General features: G+C 54.3%; 2 protein-coding genes and 1 long non-coding RNA gene across 53 annotated transcripts in view; 1 reads left to right on the top strand and 2 right to left on the bottom strand.

The window, feature by feature from the left end:
• The window catches only part of CRYBG2 (crystallin beta-gamma domain containing 2), a 30,108-nt gene extending 20,695 nt beyond the window's left edge, over positions 1-9,413 (bottom strand). The window contains exons 1-3 of one of the 2 annotated variants that reach the window (XM_081586458.1): positions 9,250-9,413; positions 7,231-7,300; positions 4,841-5,580 (exon numbers count right to left, since the gene is read on the bottom strand). In XM_081586458.1, the coding sequence (XP_081442584.1) occupies positions 4,841-5,580; positions 7,231-7,300; positions 9,250-9,365 (926 nt within the window). In that variant the 5' untranslated portion in view covers positions 9,366-9,413. Of the gene's footprint in view, positions 1-4,840; positions 5,581-7,230; positions 7,301-8,018; positions 8,182-9,249 lie in introns of those variants that run through there. The other variant, XM_081586459.1, reaches the window with a different exon arrangement.
• Positions 9,414-12,077: 2,664 nt separating this feature from the next.
• Positions 12,078-21,629, bottom strand: ZNF683 (zinc finger protein 683). 50 transcript variants are annotated; one of them, XM_081586474.1, is made up of 9 exons: positions 21,427-21,629; positions 20,097-20,412; positions 19,084-19,249; positions 18,868-18,979; positions 17,861-17,985; positions 17,004-17,208; positions 14,975-15,663; positions 13,486-13,614; positions 12,078-12,463 (listed from the first exon to the last, which is right to left on the bottom strand). In XM_081586474.1, exons 5-9 carry the CDS (start codon positions 17,972-17,974, stop codon positions 12,155-12,157), a joined length of 1,446 nt encoding a protein of 481 aa, XP_081442600.1. In that variant the 5' UTR covers positions 17,975-17,985; positions 18,868-18,979; positions 19,084-19,249; positions 20,097-20,412; positions 21,427-21,629; the 3' UTR covers positions 12,078-12,154. The 50 variants fall into 50 exon arrangements, with proteins under 50 accessions (XP_081442600.1, XP_081442631.1, XP_081442609.1 ...); XM_081586505.1 differs by having other exon boundaries at positions 18,868-18,941; XM_081586483.1 differs by having other exon boundaries at positions 17,861-17,988; positions 20,097-20,419; positions 21,566-21,629.
• On the top strand, positions 17,819-22,138 carry LOC145543795 (uncharacterized). Its single transcript, XR_014081048.1, has 2 exons — positions 17,819-18,011; positions 18,820-22,138. It is a non-coding gene; the product is annotated as an uncharacterized LOC145543795 (long non-coding RNA).
• The last annotated feature ends 448 nt before the right edge of the window (positions 22,139-22,586 follow it).

Below are 22,586 nucleotides of genomic sequence, written 5' to 3'. Positions count from 1 at the left end.
TATGCATGGGAATTCCCTAGTGGCCCAGAGGTTAGGACTTGCGCTTGCACCGAGGAGGGTGCAGGTTCAATCTCTGGTCAGAACTAAGATCCCGCAAGCTGCACAACACAGCCAGAAAAAATCTATGTGCCAAACAGAAGCAGACTCACAGACACTGAAAACAAGCTTATGGTTACCAAAGGGGAGGGGGAGGCATAAATTAGGAGTATGAGATTAACAGATACACATCACTGTTTATAAAACAGATAAGCAGCGAGGATTTACTATATGGCACAGGGAACTACATTCAATATCTTATAATAACCTATAATGGAAAATAATGTATATATATAACTTAATCACTTTGCTATATATTAGTACTTGACACTAACACAACATTGTAAATCAAGTATACTTCAATTTTTAAAGACAGAATAAAGAACTTATAAATTGTGAACACACATTCCCCTTCTGCAGATGTGGGTGGGGGGAAAGACTCAGAGAGGTTAGGAAACTTGCCCAGAGTCACACAGTGGCAGAGGCAAGGGTTGAATCCAACCCTAAGTGGTGAACCACCAAGTCAAACTCCCTAATGTATCTGGTAAACTAAGACTGTGGTTTGGGGGGCTTACTTTTAAAGGAGGCCGCAACAGTCCTGGAGGGGGCCAAGTAGTCCCCACTCTGATTTCCAGGCTGCACTATTCTCAGGCCTCAAGAACAACCCAAGAGATCAGCCTGTTCTGCGCCAGCCTCAGTACCAGCCTGTCTTCAGCTCCTCCTCTCTGTGAGGCAGCCCCCAGACCATCATAGGGGCCCTTATGGCCAGGGATGGACCCACACCCCCAATTGTCCTCCCCCTTTCTCCATTTCTCTCCCTCCTGAGAGGCTGATGGAACCCAGAACTTTGACCATGTCTTGTGGCCCCAGAAGTGACTCAGGTTTTATAAGGGACAGAGATGAATGGGGCTGAGGCCCAGGGAAGCCTGACCTGTCTCGGGGACCACTGGTGGCTGTGATAGCATGTGGCCTGGTCCAGGATGGGCTCTGAGTGGCCCCAGGAAAGTCTTGCGTATGAGGGAGGGGAGGGGCTGGGAGGGATGCCCAGTTCTTTCCCCAGGCCAGAATTCCTGACAGCTACACACTCAGACACCTGAGGGTCTGGATTGTAGCCCTTCCCTAAGGCCTAGCCCTCTCCTCTGTCCTCACTAAGGGGCTCTTTTGCTTCCAACAGAACCTCTGTCCTCCTGGCTGGTACTAATGATAACAACTACCATTCGCTGAGATTCACTATCCATGATGGCACTGACAGTATGGGGCAAAGCCTGGGTTCCAAGTCATGTATTCATTCCTTCACTCATTCATTCAACGTTCATCGTGTTAGGTGATGTGCTAGGTTCTGGTTGCATGCGTGCTCAGTCATTTCAGTCATGTCCCACTCTTTGTGTGACCCTGTGGACTGCAGCCCACCAAGCTCCTCTGTCTATGGGATTCTCCAGGCAAGAGTACTGGAGTGAGTTGCTGTTTCCTCCTCCAGGGGATCTTTCTGACCCAGGGATGGAACCCATACCTCCTGCGTCTCCTGAATTGCAGGTGGATTCTTTACCGTTGAACCCCTGGGGAAGCCCCAGATTCTGGTTAGATCATCCAAAGCCAATTTCTCTTGAATGTGGTAGTATTCCGGGAGTCCAGGAGTCAAAGAATCAGACATAAAAACAGGAACCACATTTGGAAGGCCTCCATAGGCTCTGGCAAAGCCACAGGAGAGCGGAAGAGGAAGCCATTGGTAATCGTATCAGCTATGTCTGTGACCTCTCAATAATCAGAATTCTATGCATCTCTGAATCCAGCCCCCAGACAACACCCCTGATAGTCATTCCACAAGCATGTGGTCATTTGTTTCTGTCTGCATACCTCTAGGGACATGGAGGTCGCAATTTAACAGCTGACCTGTCCCATCCCTGAATAGTCATGATGGCTAGAATGTTCTTCACACCATGCAGGAATCTGCCTGCCTATAGATCCCCTGACCCCGTTTTGTCCTTCCTCTGAAGACACACCTCAAAACCCCAGGAGGCCTCTCCTAGGCCAGCAGAAATGCACATTTCCAGAGCCTTCTCTTCTTCAAGGCCGCGGACCAGTGGGGTCACCTGTGACTTCCAGATCAGGTGTGTGGCGCTAGGAAAGGGAGCGGCTGTGGAGGGGGCCAGGGGAGTGTGGGAAAGAACCTCGTCTAACTCAACAAGGCCTGGATTCTCCCCGCTTACCTGTGAGTCACCCCCAAACTAGGCCAAACCAGCCCACAGGCCCACAAGCATATGCTGAGTCACACACAGGCACACACCAACACACAGGGCACAGAATCACACAGGCACAAACACACACACTTACCCCAGCATACATGGTCAGAACCACAGAGTCAGACACAGGCACTCAGGGACATACGCACAGGGACACAGCAGACACACAAGTCACACGGACGCAGAAACCCACAAGCACAATGACATGTGCGCACACATTCACAGCACACACACACACAGTCAGTTCACAGTCTCCAGCCCTTCTCCCCTTGAAACTGACCCTCACTGGAACAGACACGCACACCCGGATGCATACACGCCTTACATATTCGGCCCCAATTGCGTCGTGCCTCCCCACCCCCTCCCCATATTTGCCAGTCCTGGCCCAGGGAACCCTGCCCCAGAAAGGGAGCACAGAGAAGAAATGACACCCCTGGAGGTCCACTTCCTTCCCCTCTGAGCCCTCACCTCCTGTGAATCTGTCATTATCCACCCATGCCCAAAATAGTCGGGGAGTGGCAGACGGAGTCCCCCAGCCAAACCTACTGCTCCTGCCTTTCCCCTCGCCAAGGCCTGCCTCCTCCACCCACCCTCCCTCTCTCTGTAGCCCTTCTCCCACCCACCCCCGCCCCCTCCCACCCCCCCGCCCCCTCCCACCCACCCCCCCGCCCTTCAGGGTCTGCTTTAGACCCTGCATTAGCTCATCTGTTTTGAACTGACTCTTCTAGGATCATTGTAAGCTTTCTCAAGGTGGAGTTCTGCCTACCATGATGGAAAATTGATGTTGGTTAAAAAGAAAGAATCAGTTGTTCAGTGAAGGGAAAAGGAAAACAAAAAAAATAGGGGGAGGGTGCATAATCAGGGATTCTTATTCAACCTTCCCCACTGAGCAGGTCCCTGAGCCAGCCTGGGTCACACACATCCCTCTTCCTCATCACAGGATCATTATCCTGACTCCAGCCCAGAGGCTTGGGCATCCCTGGTGCTGCCTCTGCTGCCACAGTGCTTCCAAATCTGGGTCCCCGCACAGACGGTAAGTAGACTTCACCCCCACGTGGCCACAGAAAGAAATCACAGGTCACAGAAAGCTCTGTACAGCAACCACACTCACCCCCCTCTGTCTGCACGGGGCCCCTGAGGCCTCCACGAGAGGAAGGAGAGAGAGGTGTTTAGAGCACTCATGCAGGTGTGCATGCCCAGTTCCTTCAGTCGTGTCTGTCTGTTTATGACCCCATAGACTGTAGCCCATCAGTCTCCGCTGTCCATGGACTTTCCCAGGCAAGAACACTGGCGTGGTTGCCATTCCCTTCTCCAGGGGATCTTCCCAACCCAGGGATCGAACCCGTGTCTCCTGCATTGCAGGCGGAGGTTTTTAACTGCTGAGCCACCGGGGAAGCCCTAGAACACAGGTACCTGGCTTCAAATTCTTGCCCCTTCACTTTCTGGTTGACTTAGAGCAGGTGATGAAACCTGTCTGAACCTTAGTTTCCCATCTGTCATTGGGGTGAGAGGGTGGAGAACAGGATTAGTCCTACTTCATGGGGCTGTTGTGAGGATTAAATAGAATTATGCTCAGAAAAGAAACCATAGGTGACAACCACCACCATCATCAGTAGGAACTTTTCAGAACGCTGTTTGAGGCCCAGTGTGCCCTTCCAAGCGGTTCTAGAGAGGTCTCAAGTTCACCCCGTTGTCAGGACCCATCCTCCTTTCTCTGAGCCCACCAGGTAGATTCAGGAGAGTCATTTCAACACAAATTAAAAACCGAGGATTAAAAAAAAAAGAAAAACGGAGGCTTAGCAATGTTATGTGGCAGCCTGGATGAGAGGGGAGTCTGGGGAGAATGGATACATGTATATGTATGGCTAAGTCCCTTTGATGTCCACCTGAAACTATTACAGTGTTGTTGATTGACTATACTCCAGTACAAAATAAAAAGGTTAAAAAAAAAAAAGCAAACCCCAGGCTTGGGAACCTCAGTGCCGGTTCACCAATACAGAGCCAGGTAGGGTAATTATTGCTGCGACTGAAGCGTTATTAATAAGCATCCCGGCTGTTTTGGTTGCCCCACTCTCTAGAGTTCAAAGTATCTTCCTGTAACCTCCCCCTCCTCCTCCTTCAGATCCAGTGACCAAATCAACTTGACGACTCAAGGCCCAGAGAAGTTAAGCAACTCGCCCCAGGACATCCAGCACCGGCTGAGAGTTCTCGTCTCAGGCTGAGAAAGTGGTCTCCAGAACAGAACGAGGGGCTGGGGAAGGTGTTGCTGAGGATAAGATGACCCTCCCCATCCTCTCTGAGACGGGATATCTCCCTCCCCAGGTGGACGGAGGAGGAGAGCAAAACTGGGTCCCTGGAGGTAGCCTGTGGGCACGCACGGGGTTGGGAGCCAGGCAACGGAGGGCAGAGAAGGGAAGGGAAGGGGATGGCAGAGTCAGCTTATGCCCGGGAGAACTGAATGAATGGGTTAGAGAAGGCTGGAGACAAGATAGAGACCCGGGAGGGGGCGGCCAGGCCAGTTTCCCCCTCCCCCACCGCCCCACGTGGGGATGAAATTTACTCACCGTCTGTGCGGGCACCCAGGCGTCCAGCCGGCCCAGAGCTCCTGCCGCTGGGCCGCGCTCCCCTGATGTGGTGGGGCTCGGAGCTGGGGTTCCTGAGGCGGGTCAGCTAGGCACCCTGTGATGGGGCGGGGCCCCTGGGGAGGCTCCTGCCAGCCCCTGGATTCCTCCTGGCTGCAGGGGTGGGGAGCTGGTTGGGCCGGTTTGGGCTCTTCAGTCTCCTCCCCAGGTGCTTGCTCACGCCCCTGCAGGCTGACGGTGATGTGGTAGTAGCGGGTCCTCCTGGCAGAGGGACGCTCACGTAGGGTCTGGGCTGGCTCTGGCAGGGCTGGCCCTGGGCTGGCAGGCTCGCCCTTTGCCCCCTCTGCCCTGGGGCAGGACGCTGGGTGGGGCAGCATGTCTTCCAGGTTGCTGGGTGCCTTGGGCCGCAGAGGAAACCCCCAGGCTGAGTGTGGGGGTTGCAGGCAGGTGCGGCCCAGAGGTCCTTGTTCCAAATGTCCAGGAGCCGGCGGTGGACCTGAGGGGCCCCTGGCTTCAGCAGGCTCTCCTGAGGTCACCACTGGTGCCAAGCTCTCCAGCCCCATGGAGGCATGGTTGGCCAGGTCAGAGGCGCTGCCTACAGCAGGCCTCTGCAGGCGCCCCAAAGGCTCCGCGGGCCCCCCTGAGCTGTGTCGTCGCTTCCTAAGCCAGGAGCCAAGGCTCCCTGCCCGAAGGTCCAACTCTGAGCGGCTCTGGGCTTGGGCCTGAGGGAAAGCAGAAGCAGAGACCTGGTGACAGCCTCTCTGGCCTGCCCCCTGGGTACCCCCTGACACCCCTGGCTGCCCCCCTCCTTGGCACAGGAGAAGCTGAGCAGACCTCTGACACCAAGCGGAGCTGCCCTACGGAGAGGCTGCCAGGGCCACGAGAGCTGGACAAAGAGGCAGAGCTCCGGAAAGTTCCTTCGGCATTTATCTCACCCCTTCCCATTCTATATACGAGGAAAGGGAGGCTGAGAGAGGACACCGACATGACCAAAGTCGCACAGTGAGGGTTCCTGACTCTCAGGCCAACTGCTGGTTTCCCAGGAGTCCACTGGCTTCTGGCCCTTTGGTACCAGCTGCCCTGGGGATTAGGGCCTGTGTGGGCATGCCTGCCACAACACCCCTGGCTTCTGCCCACTCCAGGCTTCCAGAGCCTGCAGCCGCCTCTCCAGTACCCTCCCAGGCTGAGTGTTCCAAACATACCTGAAGGAGGTATCGGGAATAGAGATGTTCTTGGCACAAGAGGAAGCCAGGGAAGAGGGTTCCCCTAAAAGTGGGACAACCCTGACTTCCGTCTGCTGTCTTCCCCTGGGGCCCAGCCTAGCTGTGGGGGTGAGCGGAGAGGGTTCAGGACCACAGACCCAAATAGACACTACCCCCCAAATGCCAGTCTTCAGGGATGGATTTGTGTCCTTGGCAACAGAAGAGCCAAATCTGGGGTCAAATTTCTCCTTAGCATGGGCGCTTAATCCCAAATGCCTTATTTTATGCATCTATGAAATAGATGCAGCCTCTCACTCCCCAGGGACTGAAAATCTCAAGAAACAGGAAGGTTGGATGATTAATCTGGGAGTCTGGAGCAAGGCAACCTGGGCTTGATTCTCAGCACTGTTACTTTCTAGCTGCAATACCTCTTGCATGTTAGTTTCCCCATGTGTAAAATAGGCGTGATGATAATAGTATCTGCTTCCTGGGAGTGCTGAGAATGTTGTATGAGATAATCCATGCAGGATACCCAGCAGTACTCAGTTAAACGCTAGTGATCACTGATGATGTTCAGGATCACAGAGAGACACATGGCTGCTTGAGCCATCTCTAGAGGAAGCCCTCTGCTCCTTCAGGGGATGGAGGGTGGGGGACCTTGTTTCTGTACAATCCATGGCTCAGGTCCCCGCTGAGGATGGGGAAACTGTGGCCAGAAGGTTAAATCACTGGCCCAGCGTCACCCCTGGGGGCCATGCCAGGAAGTGGGGAAAGGGAGTCAAAGATGGGGAAGGTCAAGTTAAAGGAGGGAGTGTGGAAAATGGGGTCCTGAGAACAGGTACTGCCCCTACATGCCTCCTCCAGGGGCCCTGACACTAGGAAGCTGTTTTCTGAACATCTGGGCCCCATGCTAGATGTCCTACATCTGATACCTTATTACTCACAACAGCCCTAAGAGGCATGATTGTCCCCATTTTCCAGATGGGGAAGCTGAGGTTCAGAAGTGAGGAGTGATCTGCGCAGGGTCACACAGTGAATCCCTGGCAGAGGAGGGAGGAGAGAACTGCAGTTGCCTAACTTGTAAGTCAGGGTTCTCAGGGCCGGCCCAGTCCCTCCCAAGAGCTTCTGCTCCCCTCCCCTCCCCTCCCCAACCCTAGGATTCTCTCCTACCTTGAGGCTGACTTTGCTGGTGCTGCCCTGGCCCTGGGCCAGGTCAGGACAGCTCTGGCCACCCCAGGGCCTGGGAAGGAAGCACAGGGGAAGGAGTGAAGTAGGTTCCTCGTCTCCTGCCCCAGACTGGACCTGATGGCCCTCGTCTCTAAGGGCCCCCGCAGGCAAGATGAGCACCTGAAGTCCTGGGGGGCAGGGGAGGTCTATGCACAGCCTTCTCTCTGCCCCCTCCCCCACCTGTCCACTCCAGCCCCGGAGACAGAGAGACAGGGATCGGCCTGGAACAAAATGGAGACTAGGTGTATATCAGGACCAGAATACAGGAAAAGGACAGTACCCTAATAATTCAAAAGCTTGCCATTTGCTGAGGTCCACCCTATGCCAGGTTTAGCACTAGGTATTACACTTCCATAATCCCCTTTAAGCCTCACAATAATCCTAAAGGGTAGATAGCAGTGTCCTCATTTTTCAGATAAGGAAACTGAGGTCCAGAGTGGTAAAGTCACACAGCTAGTGGAGTTAAGACACTAGGATGGTCTCACTCCAAAGCCTGGCTGGGCATCACCCCTCTAACAGGGGCAAGAAGAGGAAGGGCCCTGGCTGCCCGCTCCGTGCACTCTGCCCCCTACTCCAGGCAATCAGTAGGGACCAGGGGCCTGTCCCTCTGTGCCAGAGTCCATTCCCACGGCCAGTGAGAACCAAGTCCAAGTGCACACGTGGGATGTATCATCAGGCTGGCCCCAAGAGCATGCGCAGTCCCTCCCTGGCCCTCCCTGGCCCTGACTCACCTGCAACCCTGCCTCCTCTCAAGTGGAGAAAGAAAGGGAGGAACAGTGCCATCTGGGCCTACAGGGCAGGTTCCTGCCAGACGGGGTAAAGGGAGGGGGGTGTGTCTTCCAGGCCGGGCGCTGGCAGGGTGTGGGCACCCCCGGGCACCCAAGCTTCCAGGTTTAGGGTGGCTAGACCCTCCCCTTCCTGCTCTCTTTGGTGTGAGAGAGCAACACAAACGCCTCCCCTCACCCTGGGCTCAACCGTGCCTCCACTCCTCCCAGGGCAGACCGGAGACAGCTACATCACGATAAGATCAGAGCTGCACAGAGACTGAGTGCCTGTGATCACACCTGACACTCTTTGCAGACATTGGGCCTGTGAGCTCCTGGGGTCCCTTTCTCTATCCCCCTTTCGGGCATTCGGCCTGGCAATCCATACAGCCTTTTCCTTGCCACTCAGACATCAGCTACCGGTGAACTGGCTAACAGAGATGTAGCAATTTGTTCAAGGTCACGTGGCCAGTGGCCTCTAGGGTTAGGACAGAACTCTGGCCCCCTTGCCTGAGTTCTGAAATCTCTCAAGGCAACAGAGCAGCCCAGGGCTTCAGGCTGTGGGCCCCGGAGTCAGATTGCAGAAGTCTGCATCTCAGCCCCACCAGTTCCAAGCTGTGTGACTGGAGAGGTGACTTCACGTCTCTGAACCTCCATTTCCGTATCTGACTCACACAAAATACCTGCCTGGTACAGCTGCTGGGAGGATTAAATGAGATAATCCAGGAAAGCATCAAGCAAGTGGCAAATAAGTTTATTGTTAATACAGTCTAGGATGATGGGGGACAGCCTCTTCATGTCATGAAAGGGCAAATACAGTGCAGTCTAAGCCAACTCAGGAACCTGTCATATTCATGACAAAGTGACATGAAGACCAGAGCTAAACTGGCCTGTAATGAGAGAATCAAAGTCCACAGGGGCAGGAGGCACCACCGTATTTGCCTTTCAATTATCTTCAGAGAGGAAATCAGGAGTTCCCTGGCCATCCGCCAGACTTAGGAAACTGCAAAATTGTTGTAAAGGTTTTAAAAAGTACAGGGACTTTATCAAGTCCACATACCCCAAATCGTAGTACACCGGTCGGTATATTTTAATGCTCCCAGTCACTCAGACAGGCTTACTTGAACACCCACTGCATACTCCAAGACACATATCCACACCCTCGGGCCCAGGTGCGCCCCTCCTCCAAACCCCTCACCTATCCCGGGATCTGGCCTCCTCCGGGGTCCGCTTCCCCTTGCGCTCCCTCCGAACCCCTAGCCTGGCCAGGCGGCGAGCCAGGCGGGCCCCTAGGCCCCCGCGCCGCTCGGCCATGGCGAGGGCAAGGTCCCGGGCACTGACTGCTCCGGGGCCGCAAGGGCCACCCGGATCCCGCTCATTTGCAGAGATACACCTCCTCCGGCCCGCCCCCCTGAGCAAACAGCGCCCAGCCCGAAGTCCGTGTGGGCGGGGGAGTAGGACCGATCCACATACTGCCCAAGCCCCAAGGCTAGGGGGTGCGCTCTGCAGGGGTCGTCCCCACTGGTCGTCCCCGGCCACCCTCTCTCCCCTCGACCCTCCTTCCCCGCACCCCTGCCCAGCTCCCGGGGACCTAGCTTCTGGTCCTGGCCGCGCTACTTCTTTAGGCCTCCGGAAGCGCCAGGGGACCCACTGGTCAGGGTGCTGGAAGACCTCAAGCTGGGCCTGCACAAGGTGGGCGGGAAAACAGGGCTAGGAGGGTAGACCGAGCCCAGGGTCTTTCCCGCGCCCCCGCCCGGAGGAGGGGCTAGAATGCAGGGGCGGAGCCAGGGGCGGGAATGGGCGTGGCCTTGGGGTTGCCTAGCCTGAGTGGTTGGCTTCTTGGGGGGGGCCAAACGGTTGATCCAGTGGGTCTGGAACATAGAACGTGATTACTGGTGGGGACCGACGCCAACCCTTCCCTCGCCCTGCTGGTGAGAGTTTCCAATGAGAGTGTGCTCTCTCTCTTGGTCCTGGAGACCCTAGGACACAGCGAAAATTTCGTCCAGTACTCTGGTGGGGAAGCCAATCTGAAACCCATAGGTATGCCCCCTGCTGGAAGTTGGCCAGCTATTAATATTTATGACAGTAGACTGCCAGGCTCTGTCCATGGAGTTTTCCAGGCAAGGATACTGGAGTGATTTGTCATTCCCTTCTCCAGGGGATCTTCCCGACCCAGGGATCGAACCTGGGTCTCCCACATTGCAGTCAGATTCGTTACCATCTGAGGCACGGGGAAGCCCGATATTAATTATTTAATAATCAAAAAACTGGCTTAGAACTTAACATTCAAAAAACTAATATCATGGCATCCATGATCTTCAAGGCATTATTTCATGGCAAATAGAAGAGGAAAAAGTGGAAGCAGTGACAGATTTTCTTTTCTTGGGCTCCGAAATCACTGTTGGGCTTCCCAGGTAGCGCTAGTGGTAAAGAACCTCCCTGTCAATGCAGGAGAAATAAGATCCTTGGGTTGGGAAGATCCCCTGGAGGAGGAAATGGCAACCCACTCCAGTATTCTTGCCTAGAGAATCCCATGGACAGAGGAGCCTGGCGGGCTACAGTCCATAAGGTCGCAAAGAGTTGGACACGACTGAAGCGACTTAGCACGCACGCGAAATAGCTGCTGATGGTGACTGCAGTCATGAAATTAAAAGATGCTAGCTCCTTGGAAGGAAAGCTGTGACAAACCTAGAAAACGTATTAGAAAGCAGAGACATCACTTTGCCGATAAAGGTCTGTATAATCAAAGCTATGGTTTTTCCAGTAGTCATACAAGATGTGAGAGTTAGACCATAAAGGAGGTTGAGCACCAAAGAATTGACGCTTTTGAATTGTGGTGCTGGAGAAGACTTTTGAGAGTCCCTTGGACTGGAAAATCAAACCAGTCCATCCTATAGGAAATCAACCCTGAATATGCACTGGAAGGACTGCTGCTGAAGCTGAAGCTCCAATACTTTGATCACATGATGTAAAGAGCCGACTCATTGGGAAAAAAACCCTAACGCTGGGAAAGAATGAGGGCAAGAGGGGAAGGGGACGACAGAGGCTGAGATGTTTAGATGGCATCACCGACTTAATGGACATGAATTTGAGCAAACTCCAGGAGATAGTGAAGGACAGAGAAGCTTGGCATGCTGCAGTCCATGGGGTTGCAAAGAGTCAGACATGACTTAGCGACTGAACAACAACAAATTATTAATAATAGCTACTGTTGTGATTATAATCTGGGCTTCCTATACCCGTAAAGGGCAGTACCCTTTCCCATCTAATGCTACCGTTCTCTCGGGGTAATGGGACACTTTGCACACTTGAGGGGGTCCTCTGGGACTTCAGGGAGAAAGACCATCAAGAGGGCCCTAGTTCCCAGGCTCTCTCTGCCAGTTCTTCCCTGCCTATAGTTCTTGTAGGGTCTGTACCCCTTCCCTGAGCTTGGTACCCTCTTAAGCCATTTATCCTCTGGGATGACTGGTCCTTGACACACAGGGGGACATCTTACTTCTGGGTCATGAGTGGACCCTGACATCCCTGTATTCCTGCCTCTCCCACAGGAGGCTCAGATCCTGGCACGTACAGAGGAAGATGAATGTGCCCCACCTGACCATGGCAGGGAGTACCAGCTGAGGGGGCACAGTGGCCTCTAGGAACTGAGAGACAAGAAGGTTGCAGGAAGCAGCAGACAGACATCTGGGGATCTGGGGTGGTGCTGATTCAGAAAAGAGTGTCCTGTGCTTGGCACCACAGCACCACAGTCTGCACCCTGCAGAGACCTGGAAGGCTGGACTGTCCATCGGCAAGCTGAGATGGAGGGCCTGGTCCCAGATAGGTCCCGAACAGAGAGTGGAACTCAAACCCAGCCAGAGGTAGATGGCTGCAGGCACCCCCCAACACACACACACACACACACACGGTGGGCAGCATAGTCTCTTCCTGGCTGTGTCCCATGACCTGCCAGGTCGAGTGGGACGTGAAGTCTGGTAAATACACTTTGACCTCCCACTGCACAATTGAAGCTCAGGAGGCCTCCACTCATCGTAGAGAAAATCCTTTCATTGCTCTGCCCCTGTCACCTCCCCAGGGCTGTCCTGGCACCACGGCTCAGGCCCTTACTTGCCCCGGGATGCTGAGGACACCTTGACCTTGTCCACGTCCCAGTCCATCTGCCTCTCTGATGGCGCTGCCAGAAGATCTAGGGCCCCTTGGTGCCAGCGGGCAAGGTAAGTGAGAGATGCTAGGGGCAGGTGGGTGTGAGCCAGACCACAGGGCCGTGAGGCATGCAGACGAAGGTGCAGCTTCAGGTGAATGAGCTGGGTGAAGCGACTTGGGCAGATACTGCACTGGAAAGGCCGGGCCCCCGAGTGCAGGCGCAGGTGGGTCTTGAGGTTGCTGGAGCTGCTGAAGCGCTTGTGACACATCTGATGGGAAAGGGCACTGGTATCAGCTCTGCCTGCCTGGGTCACCCAGGATCTCTGCTCCCCACTCTCCATCTTGAAAATACCCCCCCCCACCACCACCACCTCCCTGTGATGCAGGCCTGGAATCTTTTCCCCATAATTCCTCCCTGGGACCACAGTAACTGGCACATTGGATCCAGTCAGACTGGGTTAGTATCCTGGTTCTTCTACTCCCTGCATGACCTTGTACAGGAGACCTCCCTTCTCTGAGCCTTGCTCTCTTGATGGCTAACATGAGACTATTAATACCTAACCTCGTAGGCATGGAGGACTGAATGAGATAATCACATAGAACCCTTAAGCGTGGGGCTGCAGCTTCAGTGCGCGCAATTAACATTTACTGGAAGTTGCCGCGTGCCAGGAGTTGGTCTTATGTAGTCTTCTCCAGGACTGGAGAATCGGGACTAAGCACTACTTCTATATTAACAGGGAACCTGCAGAGGTTTAGAGGAGTGAGGCCAGTAGCCAAAGCTCACACAGCAAATTGGAGGCAGGGCTGAGATTTGAACCCAGGTAGCCTAGACTATAACCATTATGCTGCTTTCGTTTCTGCCTCTGTAAAAAGGGAAAGAGTTCTGGCCCTTCCGAACTCCCTGGAGACATGGTGAAGCTCAAAGAGGGAGGGAGCTAACACTGAGCTGATGTTATCAGTAGTGTTCATAGGCTTTGCACACACACTAGCATTAACTCCTCCGACTATGCTGGGAAGTCGCCAATGGTTGTCCCGCTCCCCAGGACCTCCAACTTCATTCTTCTCCACTCCCAGACATACACCTGTATTCTCCCCTCCAGGCCCAGGGAGCGTCCTTCAATAGCGCACCCTGGCCCTTCCCCTCCCTCTCCCTCCCCCCAACCCATGCCTCCTGCCCTAGCTCCTTTTGCTCAGGACGGTGGAGGAATGGAGGCCACAGGTGCCATCCCCCAGGGGCCTAGAACTCCTCCCCAGCCTGCAGGAGGACAGGGGAGGGAGTGGAGGGTCTCACCGGGCACTCGTGGGGCCGCTCCCCAGTATGCACCAGGTGGTGCTTCTGCAGGTGGGCGAGCTGGGTGAAGCTCTTCTGGCACAGGGCACACTGGAACGGGCGCTCCCCGCTGTGCACACGCAGATGGACCTGAGCCAGGTGGGGGAGAAATGCTCTCAAGCTCCCAGAGCCCCCCGTCAGGGCCAGGGATCCTCTTCAAATCTCTACCCGCATCCCTGCAGGACCCCCTTTTGGCATCAAGGCCTTTCAATCCCCCTGCCTCCATATCACCTCCCTGAAGGCCAATCTACCATTCCCTAGGCTCCCCTCACACAATCTGCTGCCCTATGGGAGAGAAGATGGAGATGGCCGTGGTCAGCAGGCCAGGTAAGGGGTATCCCATGTGTACCCCCTAGATATATATCTTGTGCAGTGCTTCTCAAAGTGTGGTCCACAGACCAGCAGCATCAGCATCACCTGGGAGAGTGTTAGAAAGGCAGGCTCTCAGGCCCCACCTGCAGACCAGCTGAACTGAAATCTCTGGGGCTAGGGCTTAGGGCGGGCCGAGGGCTGGGGCCAGCTCTCCAGGTGGTTTGAGGCTCATTAAAGTTTAAGAACTCATGCCCTAGAGGATGCAGAAGGTCTGTTCTCCAACAACCAGTAAATTTTCCTCTATTTCAGCAGGTGCCAACTTGCCCCTAACGTCAGATCTTGGCTGATACAGAGATACGTCCATGGTCGCCCCCTGGTGGACGATGCCTATAATGATGCCTACAGCACACGGCTGTTGTGTTGGATCCCAGTTGAAAAAAGCTGGTTGTCAGGTCTGCTGCTGCTGCTGCTAAGTCGCTTCAATCGTGTCCGACTCTGTGCGACCCTATAGACGGCAGCCCACCAGGCTACCCCGTCCCTGGGATTCTCCAGGCAAGAACACTGGAGTGGGTTGCCATCTCCCTCTCCAATGCGTGAAAAGTGAAAGTGAAATCGCTCAGTCGTGTCCGACTAGTAGCCACCTGATGGACTGCAGCCCACCAGGTTCCTCCGTCCATAGGATTTTCCAGGCAAGAGTACTGGAGTGGGTTGCCATTGCCTTCTCCAGGTCTAGACTCACTAAAATCCACCTGTTCTCCGACCTGACCGTCAAATAAACAAGAGGAGGATTACCAGGAAATCAGAGAGGATGACTCTTCAAGAAAGGGCTTTGCCCTAGATATTGAGAGACTCAGATGGAGTCCTGGCTGCACCATTAAATCAAGGTAACCATGGAAACATCTTTCCTCATTTCTCTATTTTTAGCTGAAATGAGATGATCTCATAGACAGTCTTTGGTGTGGAGAAGACTCCTCTCTACAGATGCGAAACTGCAGGGCCGAATGAACCAGCCAAGGTCACAGGCCCTAGAGGCTGCCCTGGAGTTCCCTCTGACCCAGGTCCTTGATTCTAGAAGCAGGATGGGAAGGGGTCATTGAAGGATGCCCAGTGGGAACCTCTGGGGCCCGGAGGCAGATACCTTGAGATTGGAGAGCTGCCCGAAGCTCTTACTGCACACGTTGCACTCGTACAGGATTTTGCCGTTCTCTTTCTTCAGTGGGTAAGGCAGTGCCGCAGAGCCGGCCTGGGAGCCCAGGGGGGCCCGCTTTCCTGCAGCCGCCCTGCCAGCCCGCTCCAGCCCTGTGGAATAGATCCTGGCAGCGGCAGGGCCCGGATTCCGGCTCTGGGGGGCTTGGGTTTGGCCGGAGTCTTGAGAGGCCCCTGGGTAGGGGCGCAGGGTCTCCCCCCAGATGCTGGGGTGCTTGGGCTCATTGACATTAATCAGCAAGCTGGGCACAGCCATGGTGGCATAGGGGGTGTCTTGGGGCAGCTTGAAGAGTGGGGAACACTGCGCTGAAGGTAGGCCCCCACACGTGACCAGGTAAGGTGGGGGCAGGAAAAATGGGTAGGCAGGATAGAATGGGCAGCAGTGGGAGGAGAGTTCTTTGGAGTTGAGTGGAGTTTGGGGGCAGGAGCAGAAAGCCAAGGGGCTCTTCTTATTTTGCCAAGAATTTGGGGAAGAGCTGTTGGGAGGAGAGAAGGATGGGCAGGGGGACCCCTCGCCAGCTCTTTCTGTCTGGCTTCCCATCTTGTCCCTGCTCGGAGGACACTTGGCTGGGAGTTTCTCGCCGCTGGAGGAGCTGGCAGGCGGTCTTGGTGGCAAGTGCCCTGAGCAGAAAAAGGAAGATGGTGAAGGCCACCCAGCCTGGGGTCAAGGTCAGCTCTGCACATAACCTGCCCAGCTCCGAGATGGAAGAGGACTCTAGCCTGCATGGCATCTCCTTTCTCTGAGTTTTCCTGGTCTGCCATCACACTTGCCGATAAAGAGGCTGGTTTTTGTTCAGTGTGTAACCATTTCAGGGAGCGAAAATGATTTAAGACACCTGTTAGACATGCAGGTAGAGAAGTCAGAAGGCCAGTTGGATTAATTGGTTTAGACATTAAAGGAGCAGCCTGAGCTGGAGGCAGAAATTTGGGTGCCATGGACCCAAATGAGATCACGTAAAGGATGGCCCTAGATCTGCTGTGTCCAAAACGGTAGCCACCGTACACCTTTAAGTACACACACACAAAAAAAATCAGCTCCTCACTTGTACTAGCCACATTTAAAAGGCTCAGGTGTCGGATAGCACAAGTGTAGAACCTATTTAGTATTGCAGGAAGTTTCATCAAACTGCTAAAGAGTACGGGAGAGGAGAGGGGAAGAGAAGGAGAGAGGAGAGGAGGAGAAGGGAGGAGGGGAGGGACGAGGAGGCAGCCCTGGACTGAATTCTTGAGCTTGGGAAGACTCATGAGGGTAAGTCAAGGAGAGCTAACGAGGGAGAGTGAGGTGCAACAGCCAGTGAGGTAGGAGTTAAACTAGGAGTGATATCAACTAAAATACTAAATATGTATCAATATTCAAAAGGAGGTTGTCTGCTTAGATCCTCACTGATTCACTCAACCAACTTTACTGGGCTGCTTTTCTCTCTGCTGGACACAGCAGCATGGTCCCTGCCCTCCAGGTTGAGTTGCATTAGGAAATGGTGTACTGTAAGCAACAATCGTAGAGGTATAGTGAGAGGGTCCTTTTGTGAAAGCAGAAACTGGCTTCTGTGATGTGCTCGGGGTCATAGAGCTAGAAGGGGCAGAACCAAGACTCCACCCCCCGACTCCCTGCCTCCCAAGCAAGCTTCCTGCCTTATAGCACAGGCCCCTCTAGCTCAAGTGTTCCAGGCAGACAGAGCACCCACTCTCAACTCCCAGGACTTTGGCTACATCTCCACCAGATCCCACACCCATGCCTGAGAAACAGCACCACCCACCTCCTCTGCTCAGATGTCACCACCTGAGAATTAGTTCCACACAGGCCCAGGCCAGAGCTCCAGATCAAAATGTGGAAGTAGCGTATACTTGAGGCTCCATCCTCACCAGCGACACTGGGTCTGCTCCGTCTCTGCTCCTCAAACCTAACAATACCTCCCCCACCTCCCTCCTCCACCAGGTACGGCCCCGTGCCCTGGGCTTACGTGTGCTCAAAGCATCCTCTCTGAGACCCCGCGGGGCTGTTGCCGGGGTTATCGACTGCAGGGCACACAGGTATAGGTCCAGGCCCTGGGGGCAGGCCAGCAGGGCAGACCTGGCCGATGCCAGTGGCCATGGGCACAGCCAGCTGGCCCAGGACTGGCCATGAGGATCCACTGCATCTGGATGTGGCTTGAAGGCTGGGAAGACCTGGTAGGCAGAGGGAAGGGGCTTGGAGGGTGGGGACTGGGAGTCCCCTGAGATGGTCCCACTCCTAGTTTGATTTCCAAAGGGGAAGGAGAAGCTAAGACACCCCCCCCACACACACACACACACTCACCTCTGCCATGTCCATCACTCAGAGGGCTTCCCCTTCCCTCATCCACATTTCCTTTCCAAGGGACTTACACGTCCACCCCCAGGGTTGCCCTCCCCCTGCCCCAGAACCCCACACCCAGCCCTGTTCTTCCCTCCCACCCATCCTTCCTCAACACCCTCATGCCACTCTGTCTCAGACTATCTACCGTGTTCTCAATGGATCCGAGGTGAGCTTAGAGAAAACCCTCATGAAAGACTGTGTACCCCACAGGAGGGCCCTGAGCCTCCTCCAAGGCCCAGGCCCCCGTGACACACAGCTGTCCATGGCCTGTCCCTTCTCATGTCCCACAGAGAGTCTGGCCCTGGGGCATGGGAGAGGGTCTCTGGCACCTCCGAGGGCGTGTTCCTGTGAGGTGCTGGGGTAGAGATGCTCAGGACCAGGGGAATCTAGGTCCCTTCAGATCCACCCCCCACCCCACTTCCTAACATCCCTTCCTTCCAGAAACATCCTGGGCTCAGAGATAGGACCGGGACCTCACCTTACCTGGCCATCTTGGCAGAGCTGAGAGTCCGGGTGGAGGGACAGAGAATCCCCTGTGCTCCCCAGGGGCTTGGTCTTGTGGCAACAACCCAGTTCTGGAGCGGGCTCCCCCTTCATGCCCCCGCCACCTGCTGGGAAGACAGGTCAATCACAGGTGAGCAGTGAAGGTCCTCCAAATAGGAGCCTGACTTCCAGGCCCCGCTCTCCCAGGAAATCACTGTGTGACCTTGAGCCAGTCACTGCCTCTCCTGGCCTCAGTTTCTTTATCTGCAAAATGGGAGGGTTGGACTGGCTGACATGAAAGGACTCTCTTGGTGCTGACATTCAGAAGCCAATGATGCTCTCAAGTAGGGGCAAGAAGAGCACTGAATGGAGACTCGCCAGTCAGAGGCAAAGGGTAGAACTGACCTGATCCCCATCCCTGGGGAAGACAGGAGGGAGAGAGGCCCTCATGGAGATACTTCCAAGTGAGCTCAGAGATCTGAGGAAATATTCCAGACCTCCTCGGGGCCACAGGGAATTGAGAGGCTACTCTCTTCCATGCTGGGAGGGGCTCATGTCTCCACGACTCTATCAACCACAGGCTCCCCACCTACATCCTAGCTCACCTACCAGCTTTGGGGGGCAGCTGAGGAAGCCCCAGTGTCCTGCCACCCAGATGTGCCAGGCTCAGCTTCCTCAGCCGGGCTGGTCTGAGCAAGTGGGCTCAGGGTCCCCCCGTCCTGACTGGCCTGACAGCAAGCTGCTCAGTGTCCGCTGTCTGCTCAGTTAGCACCTCGCTTCTCTGCCGGTCACTTCACTGAAGTCGCACAGCCCCAAGGCTCCCCTCCTTCTCCTCCCTTCCCCCTCTTCCCTCCGTAACCCCAGCGCCCCTTAGAACCTGGCACCTTACTTGGGTGTCTCATTCCTCCGAAACCCGGTTTCTTCTCCCTCTCCCCTGACTCCTCCCCACCCTGCCCCAGGTCTCAAAACACCCCAGGAGGAGGCGCGGCCCGTGCGAGGCTCTTCACCTGGCTCTGCAGAAGTCCTCTTTGGCTGGGGAAGGAAGCCGCTGGGCAGGCGGGCAGCCAGCCTCTGCCTGTGTCTGAGGCCCCCGTGGGTGTGAGAGGTGACAGGAAAACGCTACATTTGAAGTTGCCACAAATAGGAAGAGGGGGGCTGGCAGGCAGGCAGGGGGCCCTGTGGGACCTGAGACACTGGCGAGCCGCCCACCAGCCGTTACCTACCTGAGGCAATGCTGCAGGAGTTTGGGGCCACAGGAAACTGGGGCTACCGGAATTTCAGTGGGGGGGGGTGATGGAGTGAGGAGGAGCCTTAGCTGTGGCTCTCAGGAAACCCCGATGGCTGAGCAGGAGGGAGACGGAGCAGGGCTCAAAGCCTGGAGCTGGGGTCCTTTGGGGAAGGGGGCCCAGGTGAGACAGAGACAGGTGGTTGGCAGGGAAGACAGCGATGGTCGTGGCAGGGACAGGAACAGGCAGAGACAAAAGCAGGCAGCGTAGGAGGAAACAGAGAGAGGCAGGGGGGTGAGCAGGAATCTGATCTAGCACAGCAAAGGCCCCGGAGGTAGCAAGTACATTTTCCTCTTCCTCATCCCGTCTCTGATTTCCCTGTCCTGGGAACCTTTTCTCCAACTTAGATAGAATGCTGAGGCCCCCACTGAGTGAGAGATAAGTCAGAGACATGGCAAAATGCCTATGAAGCATGACTAGATATCGAAAAGGGAGGCCCCTTAGGCCAGAAACAGCTTTTCCAGCTGAGCAACTTCATCATTGCCGAGAGATGAAGAAGGTTCATCTCCCCCGCCCTCACACAAATTCTGGCAGTTGGTGTATCCACAGTGTTTGGCCCAAAGTGGCAGCTCAGGCTCCATCTGGCCACACCACCAAGTGTCATGGAATGCACAGGGACGTCTCGAACTCTCCATGTGAGCAAAGGACGTATTATTCTGCTGGCTTGGCCCCTGACCAGTGCTCCCTTGCATTATTGCCCTCACCATTTCCTGTCACCATCGTTTACCAGCATAACTGACCCCTACATGTCTGTATCTCAAGGACAGGGGCCACTCACACTTATTCTCATTTCCCATGTAGACATTTCCCAGGTGTTTTGGATGCCCATCATCTGGAACTTTCTCTCACTAGAGGCACATTCCACTATAAAAGCCAGAAAGGCAACAGGCTGAATTTCTACCTCCCCGCCCCAACACATGGTGCAAGCACATGCTATGGACCAGACTGACCACATGTATACCCATCCAGACTGTGATCAGAAGCTGGTGGTCCTGAGGTGGCAGGTTGATGGACCCCACAATGTGGATGGTGCTATGTCAGCTTCCAGGAGAGCAGAGTTTCAAATAAAGGGGTTCAGGCAGGGGGTTCAGGCAGGGGGTTCACACAGTCCGTTCTGGGCTGTCTGGCCTCTCTCGATCCAGCCTGTTCTTCAAGCCTGGCTCTGCAGCCTTCCCAGAACTTCTCTGCGCTCCTCCAACATCTTTTAAGTGAATTTCTTCTCTCTCTGTCTCTGCTGTTGTTGTTTCTTTGCCAAACTGTGGAAACCTGGGCCCTCGGCAGTGAAAGCACAGAGTCCTAAGCACTGGACCACCAAGAATTTCCTCCTCTCCTTAAATTCTCCAGAAATGGTTTCTGTAGCGTACCACCATGAATTCTGCACTCTACATCCCCAGAATAGATGAAGCATCAGGCTCAGGTTGGACTATTTCGAGGATTAGGGTAGATATCTACCTTTACAAACAGCTTACTATATGCCTGGCACTGTGCTTGTCATTGTTCAGTCACTAAGTCGTGTCTGACTCTTTGCGACCCCGTGGACTGCAACACGCCAGGGTTCCCTGTCCTTCGCTGTCTCCCAGAGTTTGTTCAAACTCATGTTCAGTGAGTCAGTGACGTTATCTAACCATCTTATCCTCTGCTGCCCCATTCTCTTCTGGCGCTCAATCTTTCCCAGCATCAGGGTTTTTTCCAATGAGTTGGCTCTTTGCATCAGGTGGCCAAAGTATTGGCACTTATTATGAAGCTAGGGGCTTCATAAATGTTCTCATTTCATCTTTTATTATCCCCATGGTGAAGGAACAGAAGCTCAGAGAGAGTAAGCAACTCACTCAGAGACACACAGCAAATAGCTAAGTGCTGTCTAGTGCCAACCCTCAGATTCCACTGTCTCTTGGCAGCGTCAGCCCACCCCCACCGCTTCATTTCTGTCCCTCATGCTCTTTTCAAATCTGCCATTCCCAGGGCCAGATCCCCTCCCCCATCCTCCCCTCCCCCCACCCTATCCCGCTTGCCCTCTCAGCATCCTTCAGATTAGCTGAGAGGAGCCCTTCCCATGGTGCTCCTTGCCCTCTTGGTTGACCAGAACTCCACTCCCACCAAAAGCTACAGCCCTCCCAGCCTCCCAGGTCACAGCCTGCCTCCCCTCCAGCTGTGCTGCAATCAAGGGAAGCAATAAGTTCACTGGGTACCCCCCCATCTCCCAGGAGGATTCACATACACCTTTGTCTTCCATCTGCCAACTCCACCCCCTCCTGACATCACGCTCTACTCTCAACTCACAGAAAAGTCTGTACAACCTCTTGGTTAGGAACTAAAATGGCTGTGGAGACTTTCAGGTCTCCCACCCCTGAAAGGACTGGCTAGAGTGTCCTGGGAGGAGGACACAGTCCTTCAAGTTTCCACCGAAAATAGAGTCTACCTGCCAGTCTCTTCCTTGCTCCTATCTCTTGGGTCCTGCCAGGTCCTTTGCCTTGTCAGCCTTCAGGTCCACTGTGATGTCACTGGCTTAACTGTGAGGTCACCATGTCCCACATGCCCCTGGGGAGTAGCACAGGGGTAGGACCTTGGCCTCCTAACTGGGGGAAAAAACTGCACCAGTGCCTGGACTCAGATGAGATACTCAGGCCAAGCAAGTCCTTGGAGACCAGAGAGGGCTTGGGAAGTGATTGTGGAGGGACGGTAGGGTTAAGGGGCCTTCAGGGAAGACACCAGGGAGGCCTCAGGAAAGAATCAGCATCTGGAGCAGAAGAGCTGGAGGGGTGGACGTGGGCCCTCACACCCCTGGTCCACTGCACACTTACTTTCTTCATCTTTCTGTGAATTACAAAATAATACAGATGAACGGTCAGCGATTCAAGCAGCAGGGAATTTAAAGACAAAAAATGGAAGCTCCCCTCCTTCCCACTTTCCCAGAGGTCACTGTGACTTGTTTTGATGTTTATCTTTCCAGATATCTGTCCATGAACCTACAAACAATAAATGGACTTCTAAATCTTGTTTTTATGCATGAGTATTAATAGATGATATGATAATACTGTTCTGTAACTTTTTCTATTGACAGTCTACTGTGGCCATCATTTCATGCCAGAACATACAAACCATCTGCCTCCTGTCTTCCTGACTGTATAGTATTCCACTGCAGAGGAGTGCATGCATGCCCTCTGGTGGACATAACATGTAGCATTTCTCTGTTGGTAGGCTCCAATGTTTCCCCTGTGCCACACAAGACTGGAAAGGATTTCCATGCAGAGGTAATACGCAGAATGTTTTAGAATATTAACTGTTAGGCACTGAAGGATAATTACTATATGATATCACTTATATATGCAATTGAAAAATAATCCAAACGAATTTATTTACAAAACAGAAACAGACTCACAGACATAGAAGACAAACTTATGGTTAGACAAGGGGGAAGAGGAGGAGGAGGGCTACATTAG

This window comes from Giraffa tippelskirchi, chromosome 3 (assembly GCF_054371585.1).
Source record: "Giraffa tippelskirchi isolate mGirTip1 chromosome 3, T2T-mGirTip1v1.2.pri, whole genome shotgun sequence".
In the NCBI taxonomy this organism is placed as follows: domain Eukaryota; kingdom Metazoa; phylum Chordata; class Mammalia; order Artiodactyla; family Giraffidae; genus Giraffa; species Giraffa tippelskirchi.
The sequence above is the reverse complement of the archived record's forward strand: the minus strand, read 5'-3'. Positions and strand labels throughout refer to the sequence as shown.

What these genes read in the sequence shown, in the direction of transcription:
- ZNF683 (XM_081586464.1), bottom strand. An exon ending in GGCAGCTCTCCAATCTCAAG is followed by an intron (nt 13,615 to 14,974) that starts GTATCTGCCTCC and finishes CACCTGGCTCAG; the next exon opens with GTCCATCTGCGTGTGCACAG. An exon ending in AGCGGCCCCACGAGTGCCCG is followed by an intron (nt 12,464 to 13,485) that starts GTGAGACCCTCC and finishes CTTTCCCATCAG; the next exon opens with ATGTGTCACAAGCGCTTCAG.